Source organism: Tripterygium wilfordii, chromosome 22, assembly GCF_013401445.1.
Source record: "Tripterygium wilfordii isolate XIE 37 chromosome 22, ASM1340144v1, whole genome shotgun sequence".
NCBI classification, from domain to species: domain Eukaryota; kingdom Viridiplantae; phylum Streptophyta; class Magnoliopsida; order Celastrales; family Celastraceae; genus Tripterygium; species Tripterygium wilfordii.
Window position 1 is genome coordinate 3,801,991 of NC_052253.1, and position 22,469 is coordinate 3,824,459.

Genomic DNA, 22,469 nt, shown 5'->3' on the forward strand with positions numbered 1-22,469 from the left:
CACTATGCAATATTACCTGCAAAAATAAAAAATAAAAAAAAAATCAGAAAGTACTTCTAAATCCTAAATTGGCAATTGGGTCAAATTTTGGTATTGGGTTCGCTTGTAGTCTTCACTATTCGGAGTAGGGTTGCAGCAGATAGACGCCACCACTCTCTCAGTCTCTCTTCTCGTCACCGCAGCCACCCCTCATAGTGGCTCGAAAAACCCCAATTACCATTTTTTCTCGCTCTAAAAGCTGTCTAAAGCTTACTCTCTCTCTCTCTAAAGCCCTTACAATTCCCCAATCTCTTTGCAACAATGGGGGCTTCTCTGCCTGCCAAAGAGGCCGGCCTCTTCAAGCTTATCGTTGTAAGCACTCCGACTCTCTCGCTATATTTCTGTCTTTCTTTATGTTTGTGTACGGGTAACGAGTGTTTCCAATCCTACTGATCGCAGACTCGCAGTTCACTTCTTGCTTGTATAAACCTAATTATTGCTTGATGTGATTGGATTATGTTTTGTTCTATGTAAAACCCTAAATACTTTGTGTATCGAAGCTGTTATTGTTCTTGATAGTAAACGGACACGAATTTTGAACTTTTTTTTGACCTATAATACGCTGATAGTAGGGTGTGTAAGTGGTTGGATTAGCCGAGTTTTTTTTTAGTCAAAAGGTGTGGAATTATGGGTTTAGTGTTGAGTGGATATCGAGGTTTGTGTTGGTTAGTTTTAGTTCCTTGTATTGCATGTTTTCTCGTCATCTGTTGGAAATTTCAAATGCATTGAGACAACGACGTATTTTTCAATGGGTAAGAAACATAAGTGGATAAATTCATGGAGCAACCTTCAAATTTGTTAGGTTGAAAAGTTTCACTCAGCCTATGTTACTTAAAAATTTTGAAGCTAGCTTGGTACACCAATCTTATTCAGCGCTATCCAATATCCACGATAGATAATGGGTATAACCCAATGCAACATTTTTGTGTTGAGTGTTTTTTCTCAGTTCCTGGGACTATTGCAGAGCTACCATGTTACATGATTCCAGGGTGTAATGCATGTAACATCTATCCTTTTTATTTCATATTCTCCACTGGACTCTATTCTTATACTAAATTTTGCTGTTTGGAGGCCATGTGTGATCATTGATTGAAACATGATTCTTGTACATGTTAATAATTGCAGAAATCATATGAAACTAAACAGTATAAGAAGGGACTCAAAGCAGCCGATGCCATTTTGAAAAGGTTTCCAGATCATGGAGGTAATTTTGCTTCATTTTCAATATTAAATTAGATTTTCTAATTTCCTGAGTATTGAAAATGATTTATTCATTTGCCTTTTTTCATGTTTAATCTTGCATGCTTTCTTCATCTCTTAACACTTTAATAATTTCACGAGTTTGTTCTGTATCACCAAAATGGGGAAAAAAGTGTGTTGTAACTTGTAAGCACTTTAATAATTAGTTAATTACCGTTGAGTAAAACACAAAATGAATGTTCTCATTAAAAATAGAAAGGTAGGCAGTGGGATATTTGCAAATCAAATTTATGTTTAGAAGTAAACTTTTAAGCAAATCTTTCATTATGTCGGGATAGGGGCTGTTTATGCTTATTTTTACTGGACAATTGAGTATATAATACCTTTTTTTATCCCTAGACATACAGCTTCCTGCTTAAAGTTGGCAATTGATTGCTATGACTTAAATGGAACCCCCAATGATACCTGAGTGACTCCCTGTTGATTTTATCTTAGGAACCTGTGTTCATAAGATAAACTTTGGCGTTTGTTTTCATCCATTCGATAAGGAATTTACCTGAGCAACAAGGAAGCTTATATTTTCATATGATATAATGTGATGCTGTCATAAGTTCACATGAAGAATTTTTTTCTGTTCAAAAAAGAAAAAGTTCACATGAAGAGACATAAGTTAATACAATCCGATACTGTCATTGGATACTTCCTTAATATTGGTTGCCCATTATAATTATTTTATGTGTTTAAGTTATTGTTTTGGTTGTCTGTGGAACACGGTGCCTCTGTTCATTCATCATTGTCATATGATGTGATGCTTTCTCTTGGAGTTTGAATGGAGCATTTCAAGTGAATGGCAAAAGAGAATCCTCATGGTGAACTCCAAATAAATGTTCCTGTATTAATTTAGCAAACTTCATATTATTTGGAGTTAAGGCATTGATGATGGGTCATTGCAAAACTATGAAAATGTTTTCGGAGTGGTGCATAGGATGTAGTTGCTCAAGAAGGTGGATGATAGATGATGTAGGAGTGATACTAACTGTGAGGATCCCAATAAATCTAAACATTTTCTAGAATGTGCTATTAAGCTGTGCAATTAAGCCTTCAACTCTTTTTAAGCTGAGCCTCGACTATGAGCATAAGTAATATGACGATACAGAGGTGATGTGGCAAAATGTTTTCTTAGGCTTTTTAATTGAATAGGTTATTCTGGATATTCATCATTGTAACAACAAAAGTAAGCAAATGAAGAGAAATCTTGAGTGAGTAACATATGAAAAATCAAACTGATCATTCATGTGAGAGCTGATCAATTTTTTTTCTCTGAGGGATGTAAAAGATGAATATAATAGAATAGGCAACAAGGGGATGCTGCCCATCTACACCGGAAAAACTGTTGCAATGGTCGACATTCTACAAGATATAGAGTCAGTGGCATTCGAAATTACATCCTCCTCCATATGATTACTTTGCCAAAGACACAGCAGGTGCATCCAGTTATCACGGATGTTGTGGATACTTGTTTCCACTCTGTCGAAGCATTCTTTGGTTCCTTTCTTTCCACACCATGTGATAAATAGTGAAAGGAGGGCCTGCAATGCCGCCACTTCAATCTCTTCTGCCATACATATAGGTCCAAGTATCCATTTCCTCCCTTACTGTTGCACTATTGACCCATGAGAAGCCAGTAGCATAAAGAGCCTTTTGCATGATTTTTTGGTCAATAAACAATGGAAAAAAGATAATTCACTTTTTTGTTTTGTTCCTCGTCTCAACTATTTTACTAATGCCAGCAATTTCTCAAATCCCTTCCTCTGTCATGGTCATTTTAGCTTCAGTCAATCCTACTTCTATGTCGGGGTTGGCCGATGAGTTCCACAAAGCCCCCTCCCCCCCTCCCCCTCATGTCCCATCCATGGATTTTCTCTCATTTTAGGGCACTTTTGAACATTGTGGGTGAATCTGGCCCTGTAAAAGAGGTCAAGATCTTGTGGCTTTCTTTGAATGTGAGTTATTTTCTGTCTTAATAGTTAAAACTTGCCACTTTTATTGGATATGAAATTGTAGATTGAACAGGGTGAGGCCATTGTTTGTTCTGTAGTTATTCATATATTTTTTTGGGAATCATGAATCCCCTATGACCACATGACTCGCAGAACAAGCGACCCTCAGGTGCTGGCTAGTGCACTTCCCATATTCCAGCTTCTGTCAATTCCTAAAATATTCTTACTTGAAACCCTTCGTTATCGCTCATGAACACCCACTGATGTAACAAAGTTCATTTTCATCGTTCAACTTTTTCATTGTGTTAATTATTTGTGGAACCCATTACTGTGATTTTCTGATATAGTAGTAATGCACTTTTGATCCCTCCTGGTACCAGAAACTTTATCAATGAAGGGGTTGACTTTAAATTGTATGGATCGTAAATCTGAGGCATATGAGCTTGTCCGGCTAGGTCTTAAGGTTAGGATGTTCTCTTCTCATTGCTGCATTTTAACTGTTGTTTTGCTCTCTTTCTTTCTTTCTTTTTGCCTCCACTAATTTGTGTATTAGTTTTTGTCTTAATCCAGAATGACCTCAAAAGTCATGTCTGCTGGCATGTCTATGGTCTCCTTTATCGGTCGGACAGGGAATATAGGGAGGCAATCAAATGCTATAGAAATGCATTGAAAATAGACCCAGACAACATTGAAATTCTACGCGACCTGTCACTGTTGCAGGTATGCATTATAGTTCCTATGTGTGGACTGTGGTACTTCTTGTATAGTTGTATTATTAAGGGAACTATTTATAAACTAATTCATTTATTGCTGAGCCGACTTGAGATGGTGAATAATATGTGTAGACTGTAGTGTTATTTAAGATTAATGGTTATGTGGATCTTTCAAATAACTAAATTATATGATCTGCAATTATGCATTTGAGACTTGATAGACTTCACTACAAGGATTTGATGGATGAAAATATATATATTTTTTCGATTTTGATAACTTGAATATGATTCCTGCCTACTTTTTCCGGCATGAAAATACAGAATATTCAAGGGGATTGATTACATAGCAGTAGCACCATGTTTTTTTTGTTGTTTGTTCCATCTCTACTGTATGCAACTTTCAAATAGCTGAACTAGACTGGGATTCCACAGTTTTCATTTCAATGTGTTGGTGGTTAAGTCATTTGCGATGCATAAACCATTCTGAGAGAATTTCCTGGTAGAATTGGACAGTGTGATGAAATTTTTCTTTCCTTGTGATGCTAACCCTTGGATGTAATGCTTATAAATTAATTTCCCAAGGTTTGATGCCTGGAAACCTGCCTTATTCATTTTTAATTCTCTTACAATTACAGCAAATATAATCAGCTGCCCATCTGATTTATATTTATTAAACTCTGATTTTCTGGCTTTCAAAAGCATAAACTATCTCCCAACCTAATTTTAAACCCCAATAGCTTAAATCTTGGATTCGCTTTGATGCAGCGTCTATTAGTTGCTGAGACGAGAAATATTTTGTGGAAGCCTAAATTTTATTTCATCTAATATTGCCGCATAAACACTTATGTTACAGGCGCAAATGCGGGATTTGACGGGCTTTGTTGAGACTAGACAGCAACTGCTGACTCTGAAACCAAATCATCGTATGAATTGGATCGGCTTTGCTGTTGCCCATCATCTAAATTCCCAGTATGGTTTAATTTTAAGATATGACGAGCTATGTTTTCAACAATTATTTATTGGTCATGGTTCTTATGTGAAGTTTGTGCGTGGTTCGGATAAAATTACTAGTACCCAAATGGGCCAAATCAGTTAATTTAAGACATGTGAAGCCAGTAGTTTGTTAACTTTATGAGATACTACATAAGTTTATTTTTAAGATTGTTCAAAACCTGTACGTGCATAAATTAATTGAAGCAATTAAACATTCATCTCTCTAAACAATTTGGTCTAAAATGCTGTTCTGTTCTTTTTCTTAATGCTAATCAATTTTTTTCCTGGTTCTTTTCCTTTTGTGATGATCGTTTTTTAGGGTAAACCTTTGAGTTGATTGGAGATGCTTGCAGAACTTATTTATGCTGGAGGATTTTTATTTATTTTTGTTGCATTAGCAACTGTTGTGTGTTTCTTCAAGTTTCTTGCATGGTCCAAATCATACTTTTGCAATTCGCTAACTTGTTGGATGTGCGATGTAGTCAACATTGATCCAGTCATCATTGTTTACCAGTGAAGTAAATGCATTACCTTTATGTTGACTATTTTCTGTGTCTTGTACTCTTGTTTATGGGGAAGCAAAATTAATATTGAATAAGTGGTTGCCTTTTTCCTTGTCATTGCTGGAAAGAAATGATGGGCCATTTCTTGTGGAACATCTGTAATAGAGAGTCGTGCTTTTCCAGAATTTGCTTGGTTGTGTCGCTGTTTCACAAAGGTCTACTTTCTCTTGCCACTACATGGATTTTTCTTTGGTGATGTAGGGGCATATTTTTGGTGCTTTCTGGTTTTTGTGCATCAAGGATACACCTGCTTTTTTGGTTGTCTTTTAACTTATTAACATGTATAAACAAAGATTAATACAAGGAGTGCACACTTGATTACATTAAATTGTTTCTTGTTATGCCACCATACTCTGTAAGTGCTTACACATCTACCAATTTATCAATTTTATCAATAAAATATTAAACTCTTCCTTTTCCAGTGCTTCAAAAGCAGTTGATATTCTAGAAGCATATGAGGGCACACTTGAAGATGATTTTCCTCCGGACAATGAGCGGTGTGAACATGGAGAAATGCTTTTATATAAGGTATTTTCATTGGCTTATTAAATGCACAGTTGTTTGTATTCTGTAACGATTCTTGTCTCTCGTCTTATTATTTACTTTAGACTTTTATGTCTTCTCCTGCAAAAAGATATATATATATATATATATATATATATATATATTACCTTTTACCATCATCTTGTTATAATTGTTTTTGAATTTCAAGTTGGGCATACAATCTGAAGCAATAGCTGTTATCTGGTTCAATTTTCAACCATGAATAGTCCCAGCTTGCTACCTCAGCTACTCAAACTTTCCCTTGAGATTGGCTACTTCATTCAAGAATGTATAGTTTTGGGAAATGTGATTTTGTGTCACTGATGTGTAAGGGGTACCATTACCACAAAAGAGGCTTTTAGCATTCAGGTTTTAGGTTTTATAAGCTGTCATGTGATCCAAAGGAAATAATAACGCAAAAATTGAGCCATACCTTAAAATGTTTTTTTGTTTTCTTCCAAATTGTGCGACAATTTTCCAACAGAATCAACACAATAAACTTCAATTTTCTGTTGTTAGCTGCGATGGATTTCCTCTTATTTCTATCATTGCAAAATTAAAAATGTTATTGTCAGAAGTGAAGTCAAGAAGTTCCCGCTACTAGCAAGGTTGCTTGGGTTGGGACATTTGAGAAAAGTGATAGCTGAGGAGGTTGGAATTAGCAATGTCAGATTTTCTACAGCTCCATACTTTCATTTTGGACTTGCATTGTGTTTACTCTTGGTTGGACCCTTTGACCTTTTTCAGATGAAAAGAAAAGCTGCCTCCTCTCCTCATTTCTCTTAGAATTGGTTTTTTTTTTTTTTTTTTTTCCAATTGCAAAGAGGCATAGCTATTGACCTGACGGGAGTAGATGTGATGTTTCTGTCTACTTGTGGTAGAAAAAACGTATTCACATGAAGCACTAAAATTGTCCACTATGTTTTTTATTAGCAATGTTATTGGAGTAGCTGTTTGCCTATGTTGTCCTAACCCTTTTAGATTAATAGTACCTAGTACTAATTATAATTTCTTATGGCTACTAATCAACTGTCTTATTCATGTGAAAAAAATTAAACATGCATATTTTGTCATAATTTTCAACTAACTATTTGGGAACTCCATTGGTGATCATCATGGAATCATGTTGTATCTTATGTTTAAAATGATTGAGGTTATCCACATAATTTTTTTTCTTCCAATTGTCAGGCATGACAATATGAGCTGTTGGGACGTATGAGTTGCTCAAAATTATGAAACTGATGCTTATATTATTTTGATCTCTTGTTTTTTTTTTAAAATTTCCACATACTCATGATCTTGTCACCAGGTTTCTCTATTAGATGAATGTGGTTCTCTTGAAAAAGCACTTGAGGAGTTATACAAGAAAGAGCCAAAAATTGTGAGTGTGGTTGTACAATGAAATCTTTTGAAATTTTCAACACGAAATACCATCGACTGAATTTTGCTTTTATTGATGTAAACATAGGTTGATAAATTAACTTACAAAGAGCAAGAAGTTTCTCTGTTAGTGAAGCTTGGTCGCCTGGAAGAGGGTGCCAAATTGTATAGGCAATTACTTTCCATGAATCCTGACAATTATATGTGAGTTTCTTACCCTTATTATTTGGCATTACTCAGATTTTTTGGAACCTCCATTCTAGAAAAATGATTGGACTTATTGCTAAGCATTCTGCGATGCCGATTCTTCCTCCTGTCCCTTTCTTAATTTCTCTTCTCATATCCATTATGCCATTTGTTACATTTTACTCATCTTCTTCCCACTCTTTCGAGGTAAGCATTGATAGTCTCAATATTTAAGCGTCTCTCTCACCTATGATACAATTACTTGAACATTCTTTCTTGTTAACAGTGGCACATTTTTGACAAAAATTTCGTTGTATAGCTCTTGATATGCATGTCGTTAATTGCCATTTTTTTTTTCAGAATGCTGAAAACGGAATATGTCTCGAGTGTTCTATATGTGTTAGATGTATACACTATCCTAGTGAGACAGAAATTATGTGGTTGGTTTTATTGCTTTCCTTTTGGTAACTTAATATAAACCTAGAGCAAGATTAATCATGTAACATCACTAATCAAAGAAGTGATTATACTCTCAGAAGAGCATAGTCATGCTTCTATTTGTTGTTTTTAGTGGTATAGGAAAGACCTTTGAATTTTTTTTGGGCATTTCAATATGTTGCTTATTACTATCAGAGGAATAGAGAAAAAGAAGTGGTATTCACAATCCCTAGCCATTGGGATCCATTGGGTGAATATAATAAAATCGTGGCTACCATATTGCTCATTGTTCTTCTTTCCTTTCTGCATCCTTTTAGAGCAGTATGCTATTAATTTTCATCTTTCTTTTGCTTAACATAATTACCTAGTATTTATTTTATATCTTTCCCTGGGTGCTGAGGTGCTACTGTTTTTGGCCTCTTATTGTCAGACCAAAATGTTTATATTTTCTTCTTATTTTTAATTACTATTCCCCTTGATTTCAATGTTTTGATTGCACAGATGACATTTTTCCTTTATTGGAATATGGCCATCAGTTTTAGCAGGCAAAAGTATAATTACTCTGTCTACATTTAGGTTTCTGTGTGATGAGTCTTTGATTTTTTTTATTTTAATAGTAACGAATATTTCTTACTGTTTAGATACTACGAAGGACTGCAGAAATGTCTTGGATTGTATTCAGATGAGGGTGGATACTCTTCTGAGGAAATTGATCAGTTAGACAACTTATACAATTCACTAGCGCAGCAATATACTTGGTCAGCAGCTGTTAAGGTTACTTACTCATTTATTTTGCTGGGTTTGGTGCCCTGTCCTTGATGCAGATTAATGTTGTCATTGGTTGGATGCATTTGTGGCTATGAGCATAGATTCTGCATTTTCACATGGTTACTGATGCTCTCCCGAGCAAGTTTTATTCCTCTTTTATTATTCTTGTAGTATACCAAGTATGAGAGAGCCTAAACTTTTGACACCTTGGGGAGCTTGACATAAGGATAATAAGTTCTTTTCCTCTTTTGTTATCATTATGTTCATCGTACCCAATGGTGTCATTGATGTTGTCATGTCGATCAGGAGCTTAGCTTCAGATGCTGTAGGGATTTAAATTGGAATGTGGATGGTTAATATGATTATTATTTTCCAGAGAATACCACTGGATTTTCTCCAAGGTAACAAGTTTCGAGAAGCTGCGGATAATTATATTAGGCCTCTCCTTACAAAGGTAAGTTTAGTTTCATTGACGCTACTGTGACTGGTTTTCTTATTTTTGGGGATGTATATAATTTTGACCTTCTTGGGTTTTCCAGGGAGTTCCTTCTTTATTTTCTGATCTTTCTCCTTTGTACGATCAGCTTGGCAAGGTTAGTGTTCATTAATTTATTAATTAGGGGACCTACAAATGATATGTCGTGGACTAGGTGAAATGTATGTTTTTATTCTATTAAATTTATTGCCTTGGTGGAACCTCTGCAGGCAGATATTCTGGAAAAACTGGTTCTTGAGTTGGAGGATTCAGTTAGGACGACTGGAAGATTCCCTGGGAGGTAACATATGATTATGACCGTTGTTTGACGTTAGTAAGACCTTTTAGTCAATTTTTTATGTTTTGAAAATAGCTGCTTTAATAATCGGCAAAAAAACTGCTAGCTAGATCATATTGATATACATTTTATTAAAAACTCCATGCCACATTAGCAATATTGGTGCATGATACACCTCACTAACAGTGTTAACAATTAAAATCAATTTACAACATTTATTAAGGATTTGATTGAACAATTTAAAATTCAAAGACCAATTTGCAAATTCAGCCGTAAATCCCGAGATCAATAGCGTATTTAAAACAACAAGTCCTCATTTTGCTAAGCTGATGTAGATAAATAAAATTGCACAAGCGTCACACAAACATGATTTATCTTCTCCAGGGTTGAAATCACCGCTTTTCCCAGGAGCCGTGTCTACATCTGAAACCGTTTGAATTTAAACGTAGAGAACTTTCAGTCATCACATATGGGTTAGTGGGCGAGCCATGAAATAAAAGATTAATATGCCTTGAGGTAGGAATAAATATTGGATCTTTAGCTGATTAGATGGGTCTGGTTCCAGCAATGGCAGTTTTTATACTCTTGTGATTCTTGGGTTGCTGACTTGCTGATGCAATCAAGCTACCCTTTTTGGCTTTTAGCACCAAAGAAAATAGTGAGAGAGAGAAGAAATTTTAAGAGTGTTGTTTCGGGATTTTCCTAAACCAAAGCAAAATAATTAGGCGAGAGAATCCTTGTTTCCTCCGCGATCTTCTCTGGACTAATAGGCTATTTGCTAGTTGTTGAAGGTGCATAACTGCTGTCTGCTGTGTGGATGTTTTGAATAACAGAAATTATCACTCTGACATCTTAATATCAAAAATCCAAAAACTATGGTTCTGGAGCTATCCTACCCTGAGTTTTGATATCATGATGAAATCGAGCATGATTCCTCGTAACTGTCTGCCCATTCTTGACAACTGGTTACACAAACACAAACTAGGTGCAAAGCTGTGTGCCAAAGGAAGGACGAAAGTAGAGAGAAAAGACGAAAAAGAGACTTTCTGTGAACATCCCGAGACAAAACCTCCGGGTTTTTTATTGTCTTCGACCTTCTATCTATGTATGCGTCTGTAACTTAAATCCATGTTCACGTAGGATTGTTTTGTCCTCCCCAAATGAGGTGCACTGCTTAATTTACTGGAAATGGGGAAAAGAAGGAAACAAGTCCCAATGCAATGCCTTTTAATTCAATTTTAACCATATCAAGACTCTAGGTTTTGATTCTTTTATCTATTATTTTTTTTTTTGATGTTTTGATATTGACTTGTGTAAGTACTATCAATAATGTTGTTGCATTGTCATCCACTATGCACTCTTGTTTTGTGTACAATTAAGGACCTGTAATTGGTCAGTAGTGTTTTGGATGCAAATCTATTTATAGCACTTGAGTGTAATCATTACATAAGAAATATGACATGCACATTAATGGTGAGTCATCTCTATTAGTTATAAACTTATAATGCACATCAAGTAATTTGAATATTTTTACTTTGCTTATGAGTGCAGAGAAGAAAAAGAGCCCCCTTCGACGCATATGTGGACTTTATTTTTCTTGGCACAGGTTAACTGCTACCCATTGGATAATGTGTTTATTTCCTTTTGTTTTTGAGCCGTACCTTTTTTAGGATTTGCTCACAAACTATGTTAAAATGCAGCATTATGACAAACGAGGCCAATATGACATTGCTCTCTCAAAAATTGACGGGGCTATGGAGCACACGCCAACAGTAATCGATTTGTATTCGGCTAAGGTTTTTGTTCTCAAATCACCTGTCTAGCAACTTGCGTGTTTGTGTGTGTGGTGTATGTGTGACTTTTTTTTTTAAGTGATAGAAAGAAATGTATAGTAAGTCTCAGCAGATTGTACTTATGAAGAAGATAGATGATCCTGAGTCTTGTATTGCTTTGTTATGTAATTTGAATAGTTCCTGTTAAAATGCTTGCCTGAGTATAGAATTGTGACCGCTTCTGAAAGATATGTGCATACTTTACCTGAAAGTTTCCTCCTCTTTGCCTCTCTGGAAAGAGACTTGATTGCATTTCATCTTTATTCATGGTTGAATGCTGCTATCTGCTTCAAAAGGCAGTATATTATTAAACATGCTCACTCATTTGCAAAGACCTTAGAGGCTAGAACATGGGTGCAAAGTATTTTACTAGTAAAGAGTTGTGATATGCAAAGGAGGTATTACTAAGAGAAGAAAAGTAAATAGAAAATCTAAGTAAATAGAAAATCTAAGTAATGAATTACTACTAGCTTGTTGATTAAAAGGTAGATGTATTATATAGTTGCAGAATAGTTAAAGATTCATTGAATTTCAGAAATCTAAAATTTAGAAATATTGGTTTATAGTAAGATATTAATTTATGCAATTGTCTTGTGCTTTGAAATATATATTCGAGTTCATTGTCTGTGAATCAGCTCTATCTGGTCCCCTCTTCTTATGAGCTACATGAGAGTGGACCTTTAACTCAATTCTTTGATAGCAAGCAGTTAGTTTTATTTTGTCTTTATTTTTTTGCACTTTGATGTTCCTCTTTTTTGCTTCTAATTTTTTAGTGCTGCAGTATATCACAAAATGAATATGTTTGCTCTAATGTTTTTGTTCAATTGTGTGGTTGCTGATATCCGGTCACTAGCCATCATATTAGTTTGGTTAATTATCAACGAGTGGTGTTTTACACTTTTACTGCTCTTGTCATTATGTGTCGATGGGTTGTTTTGGGGTGAGGATGTGTTCCAATATGTGTGGTGTCTTCTAAACTCTCTCATCAATGTATATCTATCGTCAATTTGCATGTTTCTGTTCCTAAAATATTTGTGTGATTGTTTGCACTCTCAAGCTGATTGCTTTCTAGTTTAGTAACATGGCATTTTTTGGTGACAGAGTCGGATATTGAAACATGTTGGGGACTTGCCTGCTGCTGCGGCATTGGCAGATGAAGCTAGGTGTATGGATCTAGCTGATCGCTACATAAATAGTGAATGTGTAAAGCGCATGCTGCAGGCTGATAAGGTCTTGAAGCTTTATCTTGTTCTTATTTTAGTATTTATTCATTGTGCTTAACTGTGTCCCCTAAGTTTTCTTGATTTTTTTTTCATAGCATTTTTGTTTTCTTTTGAAGGTGGCTTTGGCAGACAAAACTGCTGTGTTGTTTACCAAGGACGGGGATCAGCACAACAATCTTCATGACATGCAGTGCATGTGGTATGTTTCTGTTTTTTTGGGGGTTCTCATTGTGTTAACTAGGCCCTTTGGTCCTGACGTACTGGTTCTTTATTATTTGCTGTTTGGAAGGTATGAACTTGCTTCTGGTGAAAGTTACTTTCGCCAAGGTGATCTTGGACGGGCTCTGAAGAAATTTTTAGCTGTGGAGAAGCACTATGCTGATATTACTGAGGATCAGTTTGACTTCCATTCCTATTGCTTGAGAAAAATGACTTTGCGTTCCTATGTTGAAATGCTCAAATTCCAGGATCGGTTGCATTCACATACATATTTTCACAAAGCGGCAGCTGGGGCTATCAGGTAAAGCATTTTTAGGAATATGAATGGGTTTTTATGATTTTTGATTACTTGGATTTCTTTTCGACTGTCGTGAAACTGAAAATGTTAGATGCTGATAAGAAAGTCCATACACCTCCCTTAAATCAGTGGACATTAGAGGAAAAATAAAAAGGATAAAAATATGATAGTGCTTATAAAATGATGTAACTGTTAAAGATGTCTCAAAGCATTACGAAACTAAGGTCTCAAAAGAAAAGACCCCATTCAGTAAGAGAAGGCAAAGGTTGGCTAGCCAAATCTACAGTAATCCTCCATTTGTGCAAAAAAACAGTTTGAAGTTTGAACACTTGGCAACTAAAGTTAAACATGCACAGTAAGAATCAGAAACAAAAGCAAAAAGATGACTGCAAAGTGAAGTCTTGAATGAAAACCATTTGTCCCCTTGTAACCAAGTTAAAAGATATAAGCTCTCATGGAGAGGCAATGGCATCTGTTAAGAGTCCGACATCAGTTTGTTTGGGCTCTATTGTCCAGCATATATATGGCGTCCCCCTCCTTCCTTTACAAGGCCTATTAAGGGAGGTGTATGGGCTTTCTTATCGTGGTATTGGAGCAGGCCCAGTTTGTCACTCAAGTTGGGCTGTTAGGTAGGCCTGTCAAGCCATCGGATGCCCAACCTACACATGAGTGGGAGTGTTAAGACTTAAGAGTCCAACATCGGTGTCTGTCATCTTCGTTTTTAATTTTCAGTTTATCATCGCTGATGTAGTTCTTTGTTCATGGTGTTTTCTATGTATTTTCTTGTTGCAGTTGGATTCTCGATGTTTTTCAGATTTTCTTGGGTTCATATTTATCCTTTTTTGGATTTTGAGCTGCAGATGTTATATAAAGTTGTATGATTCTCCTTCCAAAACCGCAGCTCAAGAAGATGATGAAATGTCAAAATTGCTTCCTTCGCAGAAAAAGAAGATGAGGCAAAAACAAAGAAAGGCTGAGGCCCGTGCAAAGAAAGTATTTAACCTTCTTTGACTCACTTTTTTGGGGGTAGTTTTTTTACGATAACTTTCATAGTAAGGTTTTTCTATCTGTTTAGGAGGCAGAGGTAAAAAATGAGGAATCTTCTGCTACTGGTGTCTCCAAGTCTGGAAAGCGGAACGTCAAGCCTGTCGACCCAGATCCACATGGCGAAAAGTTGTTGCAGGTTAGTTCTAGATCTTTTTGGTTTCAGGATTTCTGAAAACAGACTGCTATTTACGCCTCTTGAGGAGGTTCAACAAAGTTTCCAAACCGATTTACGAATGTCTAACCCTGTATCCAACATTATAAATTTATTCAGGTTGAGGATCCCTTATCAGAAGCTACAAAGTACTTGAAACTGCTTCAGAAGAACTCACCAGATTCTTTGGAGACCCACTTGCTTTCTTTTGAAGTAAACATGAGAAAGCAGAAAATTCTGCTTGCGTTGCAGGTAATTTCTTTTCGACAGTGTAAACCATTGGTGCTTGTAAAATGATAGTGAAATCATAACATTTGAATAACAATTATGATGGGGATAATCTATGTTCTACATACAAACACTTGAGCACATCATTAATATACTTGACATCGAGTTGTTATTTTTCAGTGGTTTAATCATTTGTTTGGCCTAGTGGCTAAGTGTTTGTCATTGACCCTGTGAGTAGAGATTTGAATCCTCGTCTGGTATAGTTAAAAACTTAAAATCAATTTAATTTTTAAGAAGTAAAAAATCTTTTGTCAGGCTTTGTCATTTGCATATTTTCTGACGGGGTAGTACTCTTAAAAAAGTCTTCATTATTTTACGTTTTTTAATTCGTGAGATTATTTTTTAAGTTTTACTTTTGCCTGTAGGCTGTAAAGCAACTGCTGAGGTTGGATCCTGAGAATCCGGATTCGCATTGCTGCTTGGTATGTACCTTATTTCATGGAATGAATTATCCAACTTTGGAACTTATTCTGAAGCTGTTTCACACTATTTCAATCTCTACATGGTCACATTTAGACATAATAGTTTTGGATTTTGATGGGGCTTGCAAATTGCAATACTGATTAGGAGTCCTAAAGTTTGTGATGATTTTGAATATTATGTAATGCAGATTAAATTCTTCCATAAAGTGGGGTTGATGGCCGCTCCAGTGACTGATGCTGAAAAGCTTATTTGGAATGTCTTGGAAGCTGAGCGCCCAGCTATCAGGTTCTCTTAGAAATTGCCAATTTTTTGTGTGCTTGTGCTTGAACATTTTGGATGGTCCATTTGAAATTTAATTTTAATGCCTTTTTTCCTGTTGTCATAGTCACTTACTTGAGAGATCTCTGAGCGAAGCAAATAAGTTTTTCCTCGACAAACACAATGGTATTACGGACCTCATGCAGCGTGTGTTGACTTTTATACATGAACATCATTTGGAACTTTGTCATACTGGTTTATTTTTTACTCTGCAGACTCTCTGATGCATAGAGCTGCAGTAGCAGAAATGGTTTATGTTCTGGAACCTGACAAGAAATCTGAGGCTATTAAACTAATTGAAAATTCAACCAATAAGCCGGTGCCAGGGTAACTTTTTTGCTGTTACACTGCTTTGTTGCATCGTCTTCACTCTATGCTTCCTCATTTGACTACTGCAGTTTTGTGTGTGTTTATTAGGGATGTGGCACTTGGATCAGTCAGGGAATGGAAACTCAAAGATTGCATTGCTGTCCACAAATTACTTGGAACGGCTTTTGGCGATAATGATGCTGCATTAAGTACGTACTAAAATTTAACACTTGTATCTGTTTTTAACTTACTAAATAGTTGTTACACTTACACAAAAGTGATAGTTGTTTCGCAAAAGTGAGTGCTTAATGCTTAGCGCTGGCTCTGTCCTCTTTTAAGCTGGCAAATACCATATCGAAATCCCACTTCTATTCACCATATTTTTTGTGTTATCTACCTACTGTTATTTTGGCCTAAATATGGTGAAAAATGCTGTAGTTCATCATTAGTGCTATATTTTAATTTTCTTTTCCTTTAGGGTGGAAGACACGTTGTGCTGAGTACTTCCCTTACTCAACCTACTTCGAGGGCAAGCAGAGCTCTGCTGTCTCCAAGTCAGCTTACAACCAAGCATTCAAGAACCCTGTAAACAGTGCAGAGAATCTTGAAAGTGATCAAAATGCTTCAGTTGCATCAAATGGGAAACTGGAAGCTTTCAAGGACCTTACGATCTGAATGAGAGACGTAATTTATGCATTAGTTAAAGTAGATGGATAGTGGTGGATCAGATAGTCAAGCTGTGGCTCTCAAATATACCAAGTGAGATTGGAGTTCTCCAAGAGAATCATCCCGAGTCGTATGGAGATGATAGTGTGCTCTCTGGTTTTGGTATTTTATTTCTTCACCAGTCCCTACCTGATTTTGAAAGCATTCCTTCGCAGATGTGTATAACCTGTGTTCATGGTGCTATTTTAGGTTTGTTTTTGTTTTTTCCTTATTGTTGGGTCGCTAATTTGTGTGATCTTAGACAGTAGCGGTTCCATGCCTTTGCAGCCAAGTTTTTTAGACTGATGGCTCTTTTAGTTGAGGGGAGCATTTCAGAAATTTCGGGGTACTGGTCCAACATCCGGAGATGACAGAACAATACCTGGTAGAGCTGATTTTTTTTTGCAGCATGTTGTACTGCACTCATTTCTTTCACTGTTTCGTCCATGATGTATAAGCGCTATATACCTGCGTCTGTCAAATTTCATCTTTTATTGGAATATACGTTGTCAACTTTCCCCGTATGCTAAACGGTCGAGGGAGAGATGCGGTTCCAATAATATGGAGACTTGACGGTTCAAAATAATTTGTTGGAAACATCATATTTATTGGTTGAGGGGTGGTTTATATGTCTTTCGTTGGAAGGAAATTCTTGATAATTCTAGTAGGTAAGATTAATAATATCTCACCTTACACCCTAATTTGGGAATTGATACCAACACCTCAAATAAGTTTATGAAAGTTTGACAAAAGCCCCACACATGTTTTCCCAAGTGGTGTCATCCAAAACCCTCAAATACCTCCCTCAAACCCCCTTCGAAGTACCAAGTATAATCTAAGGCCTTGTTTGCATAGTGGTTTTGATAAGGGTTAGTGGGGTTTAACAGAGTTTGGGATAGTGCTATTGTAACCTTTTTGGTGGCAAAATTCAAAATTTTGAGAGGTGAGAGAATATAATTTGATTTAGGGTTCTGTAATTTCTTTAATTTTATAATTTTAATTTAATAACAAAACAATGTGATATGATATGATTATGACACACCTCTTCAACCATTTGATTGACATATGATACCAAAACCCTATTCTCAAGAGAATTTTCTCCCTCTCCCTAAAATACCTAAAAACCACTGGCTCATTCATCAATCCGAAACCGGTTCCAAACCGAATGGGAAAATTGAATCGAAAAACCGATTCCAGTGACAAACGAAACCGAAAAACAACTTCCGCCCCTATCCGAGAGAGTCTCTTCCACGGAGAGAAGCTCCGTGACGTGAAAGATTTTGGAGGGGAGAAGTGAGAAATGAAATAAGAACCTAAAGATTGTTCTTCCGTGAGATTCTCCGTGTCAATTTTGGTATCGTGTAGAAGGAAAATAAATGGTGGGAGCCTCTTCGCTGGCGGGGTTGCAAGATCACTTGAAACTAGCGAGGGAGTACGCTCTAGAGGGACTCTACGACACCTCCATCATCTTCTTCGATGGAGCCATTGCCCAGATCAACAAGTACGCTCTCTCTTTCTCTCTACTTTTGTCTATATGTTGTGGTGCGATTATGGTTTCCTTTAATTTGTTGCGATAAGGTTCTGTAATTCGGTTCAAAAAGGAAAATGAGGCATTTTTATTGTGGAAGGAGCAGGACAGTCTTTCTTGATGCTTGTTTAGACAAATCGTTTCAAGTGTAGCGGCAGTTACACAAAACAACTACCTATGGTTTTGGGATTTTATGCCTCTTGCAACTGATTCCAGTGATCTTAGTTTTTCTTGCTATTTCTTTAGTACAGCAGCAATACAAACGATTGATAATGCTTTTGGGGATATTTTTATGCACAAACTCCCGATTTACCACTTCTTGATCTTATAATTGTAGTTCTGTGCCGACCTATCTTCATATTACATCATATTGTTTGAGCATACCACTTGTATTATTCTATTCTCAAGCTGATATTGACAAGCATGAGAAGTGGTTCACAGAATTTGGATCTGCTTAGAAGGTATCAAGACAATTTCAAAGGAAAATATTCCTGATTATTTGTGCAAGTTGTTTTCTGTGTGTTTAAATTATGTTTCTGATTGTCAGAAATGTCTATTATCTCTACATTATTCGTGTATCCATGACGTCGCCTGTGATGTGGTTTCGTATGAGCTAACAGATGATTGGATTGCCTGCAATGTAGGATTAAACAAATGGCATTATACACAAATTCAATTCAACATTTGTTGTATGATTTCTTTCTATTTATATTACTAGGCTTTATTTCCTTGTGGAACTTTTCTCCTTGTCGTCTTAAGGTGTCATAACCCTATGATTTTGATTCTTTTTTATTTTCTTCTTGGTAGGCAATCTCTATCTGTTGGTGGGGAAGCTTATGTATTAATTTTTGTTCTTCTATTAATTGAGTTAGTATTTAATATAAATTAATCATCATATGATGTTAATGTTAACCTACCCCTCGTATCAAAATAGGTCAAATGTTGCGTTTGTAAAAGCGTTTGAGAATTGAGCTAGATTTTTCACAGTTTATAAAATGACGAAGTGCGAAAGTGATGAGATCGATTGGTTAGTTCATGACTGAATGAAGATAATTTGGAATTCACTTAGGAAGTTTGAAACTCAAAAAGAAAATTGAGCGAAATCTCCAAAATTATGTTAATTCACCATTCATTTTTTTTTTGCCAAAGATGGCTAAACTTAAAAATACTAAAATTGTAAAATCCTAATAGATATGAAATTATAAAAAAAATACTAATAATAAAATTAAAAATATTAATTAGACTAGAATTACTATTAACTCCTAAACTTCTAATAAGAAAATGACTACCTCTCCTAATTATTAATGTAAACTAGCAAACTTGTCCTATATCATAAACTCACCAACAATTGCTAATTACCAAACGAAACCGTAAGTGGCACTAGTTCCAAACTGGCCCGACTTGTGTTACGATTTGAACTGATCCTCAAAATTAATGATGAGCTCCCAAAAAGTACCCGTGATTGATCTTTCCATGGAAAACTTGAAGCATGGCACAACTACATGGCTCTCTACCTGCAAGGATATCAGGCATGCATTTGAAGAGTTTGGTTGTTTTGTGGCAGTCTACAACAAAGTTCCTATAGAGCTTCACAAAACACTTTTCTCAACAGTGAAAGAATTGTTTGATCTTCCACTAGAAGTGAAATTGAAGAACACCAGCGATAAGCCCTTTTATGGCTACAGGGGACAGTTCGGCTTCAATCCACTTTTTGAATCTTTAGGAATTGATAACCCAACAACTCTAGAGAGAACTCAAAGCTTCACAGAACTCATGTGGCCTGAGGGAAACGTTCGCTTTTGGTACGTAAATTTGATTGTTATCTTATCTTTAATATTACTAGCTTCTCTGATTTTACGAAATTTGAATAATACTATTATGTAGTTTGTGTATTTGATGATATATGTTTTGGTTGGGATGGTGAAGTTGACTGTGGTAACTCCTTGTAAATGCGGGAGGTCGCAAGTTGAACTCCCACACCCAACCACAGTTTCGGCGTTATTTCCTTACCCATTTGATGATATGGTGTTTTTTTTTGGAATCAGTAAAAGCGTTCTCTCGATTACAAAGACAATTGAGGAATTGAATGAAACGGTGATAAGGATGTTGTTTGAAAGTTATGGTGTTGAGAAGTATGCCGATTCTTACATAAGATCAATGGATTATCTTCTTCGAGCTTTTGGATATGGTGTGCCCAAGGAGAATGAATCCAGTGTCGTGGGAGCGAACTCTCACGCTGACATGAGCTTGATCAGCATACTTTACCAAAACTTAGTCAACGGTCTGCAGATAAAAACTAAGGATGATGAGTGGATTGATGTTGATCTCTCACCTTCATCATTTCTGGTCTTAGCCGGTGATGGGATTATGGTAAGTCAACATAGGGAAGTGATTCCTATTCTTTACAATTTTTTTGTCCTTCTACTCTTAATTAACATCCTTGAACTTAAGGCTATTCCCCCCATTTGCTTACCCCCATTTTAAATTCCATTCAGCTGGCCCGTTCGATGTTTAGGGGTTCTTGATGTAGGACTAGTGGCAAGTTAATTACAAGCAAACTGGCTAGTAAGATTGAGAAGTCATGTCAGAATTGTGCGAAACTTGGTCGAGAAACTCGATTTAAATTTAAAATTTTGCATTTTGTGTGTTTTTCCTTTCATTTAGAGTTGTAGCCACCTAAGGCTGATCATCATCTTTTGCTTTTTAAGAAATTAAACAAAACTTGAGAGTGTTCTCTCTGGTGGATTCCAGTGTTGATATTCGATGTTAAGCATTAGTTTAGCCTTAATTGTGGTTTCTGATTGTGTCGGTTTAGTTTTACATATGTGTTTATGATCAATAGGTATTTCACATGCCACATGGATTGGGGTTAAAATAGGGGATAATATTTGGGGTTGTAGCGTTACTCATATATTTTGAGGTGAAACTCGAAACCCAAGTTGTTATTATTATATATGGCTTAATTTCAGGCTTGGAGTAATGACAGAATTCTGCACTGTTATCATAAAGTCATGCTGAGAACAAAGGAGGCGAGATATTCTCTTGGATTGTTTGCGGCTATTAATGGGACGATACAAGTACCAGAAGAACTACAAGATGAAGAACATCCTTTAAAGTACAAGTCATTTGAACATTTTGACTACTTTCGCAGAGTCCTTTCGGAAAAGAATATGACTCCCAAATGTTTCTTGAAAGAATATTATGGTGTTTGAAGCTTTTCAATTTGAAGATGCATCATCGAAGGCCATTATAAATAAATTTCTCAGCTGTGACAAAAGATGTAATATTAATTGTGTGGGCATATGTATTAGTATTAGTCGGTAGTAGAACAAAGTGTATGTGTGTGTGTGTGTGTGTGTGGTGATTTTAAAGTCTTGGATGGACTTGGGTTGTGTAAAATCCTCTTTTATGTTACTTGAGTGATTTTAGAATCCTTGTACAACTTATGAGTCAAGGTGTGTCTTAATTCTTAGTCTGACATGCCCACCGGATTGGCTGTCGGGTCAGCTCTAAATTCGGGTTGCCAATCTATCCCGCTCCACTCTGTCAATAGTAAAGATCGGGCCGAAGCCCACGCGAGGAGAGAACGAGGCTTTCCAATAGTTTTTTACACGTTTGAGCTTTCGCCACGTTAAATTTAGTGTCTCGTTGATTGTGTTTGTTCATTGCTTTAATACTTCCGCATTGTTACTTGGTTTATTCACAATTGGGATTGTTGGGCAACACGAAATCCTACACCCATTATTTTACGAACTAATCATGCATGTTTTTAATTTTTCATTGCTTTAATACTTCCGCATTGTTACTTGGTTTATTGGCAATTGTGATTGTTGGGCAACATGAAATCCTAAACCCATTATTTTACGAAGAATTAATCATGCTTGTTTTTTACTTTTATTTACAAAAATAGAGGTGGAGGACTCGAATTTGGGCACCAACAAATCGAGATATGCCTAAACCACCTCGACTGAGGAGTTGTAGGCATATTAGGTAAATAATGTCAAAATGACTGAATCGAACTTGCATCCAGTAGCTTAAAAGATTTCTCTTCCAACTTTTGATAAATATATATATATATATATATATATTATTTTTTGTCTGGGTTTTTTTTTTATATTTTTTAATTGGCTTTGCCTCGGCCCACAGAAAGAAACCTAATTCATGTGAATGAGACAAAACTAAAAAACAATAGGAAGAATAAAAATCGTCTTGGGGAATCTTGATTCTATAAATTGCTTGTCTCTTCCTCCTTGTAATGAATTAAACCACAAAAATGCTGTTAAACCTCTTGAAAACATGTGTTTCTTTTTCCTTCTTATCATGTAAATTTGACATGAAAAAATTGAGATTATAATCAGTAATTAAAGACGAAATTACCTTCTGTGAACCCAAGACCATCGTTGTTTAGCTTATAAATTCATTATATATAAATTGTGTTTTGTAAATTAATTAAGAGATAATGATGGGGAAACTGATCAGTCTGAATCAAATACCCATTGTTCCTCTCTCTGTGTTCATCATCCTGTTCTTGA

The 22,469-nt window shown here is 36.0% G+C and overlaps 2 protein-coding genes across 2 annotated transcripts; both read left to right on the forward strand.

Annotated features, from left to right (window-relative positions):
• Positions 1-91: 91 nt before the first annotated feature.
• On the forward strand, positions 92-17,052 carry LOC119991839 (N-terminal acetyltransferase A complex auxiliary subunit NAA15-like). The gene is made up of 26 exons (XM_038838326.1): positions 92-351; positions 1,165-1,243; positions 3,620-3,702; positions 3,810-3,959; positions 4,806-4,921; positions 5,931-6,036; positions 7,361-7,432; positions 7,520-7,635; positions 8,697-8,829; positions 9,200-9,277; positions 9,363-9,416; positions 9,529-9,599; positions 11,148-11,202; positions 11,297-11,392; positions 12,530-12,658; positions 12,768-12,850; positions 12,941-13,171; positions 14,029-14,161; positions 14,244-14,351; positions 14,487-14,618; positions 15,020-15,076; positions 15,265-15,362; positions 15,463-15,521; positions 15,611-15,722; positions 15,813-15,913; positions 16,183-17,052. The coding sequence occupies exons 1-26, from the start codon at positions 301-303 to the stop codon at positions 16,377-16,379; spliced, it is 2,700 nt and encodes an 899-aa protein (XP_038694254.1). The 5' UTR covers positions 92-300; the 3' UTR covers positions 16,380-17,052.
• Positions 16,414-21,379, forward strand: LOC119991390 (probable 2-oxoglutarate-dependent dioxygenase AOP1). The gene is made up of 6 exons (XM_038837751.1): positions 16,414-16,463; positions 17,297-17,352; positions 17,720-17,910; positions 19,426-19,739; positions 19,983-20,307; positions 20,907-21,379. Exons 1-6 carry the CDS (start codon positions 16,414-16,416, stop codon positions 21,147-21,149), a joined length of 1,179 nt encoding a protein of 392 aa, XP_038693679.1. The 3' UTR covers positions 21,150-21,379.
• Positions 21,380-22,469: the final 1,090 nt, after the last annotated feature.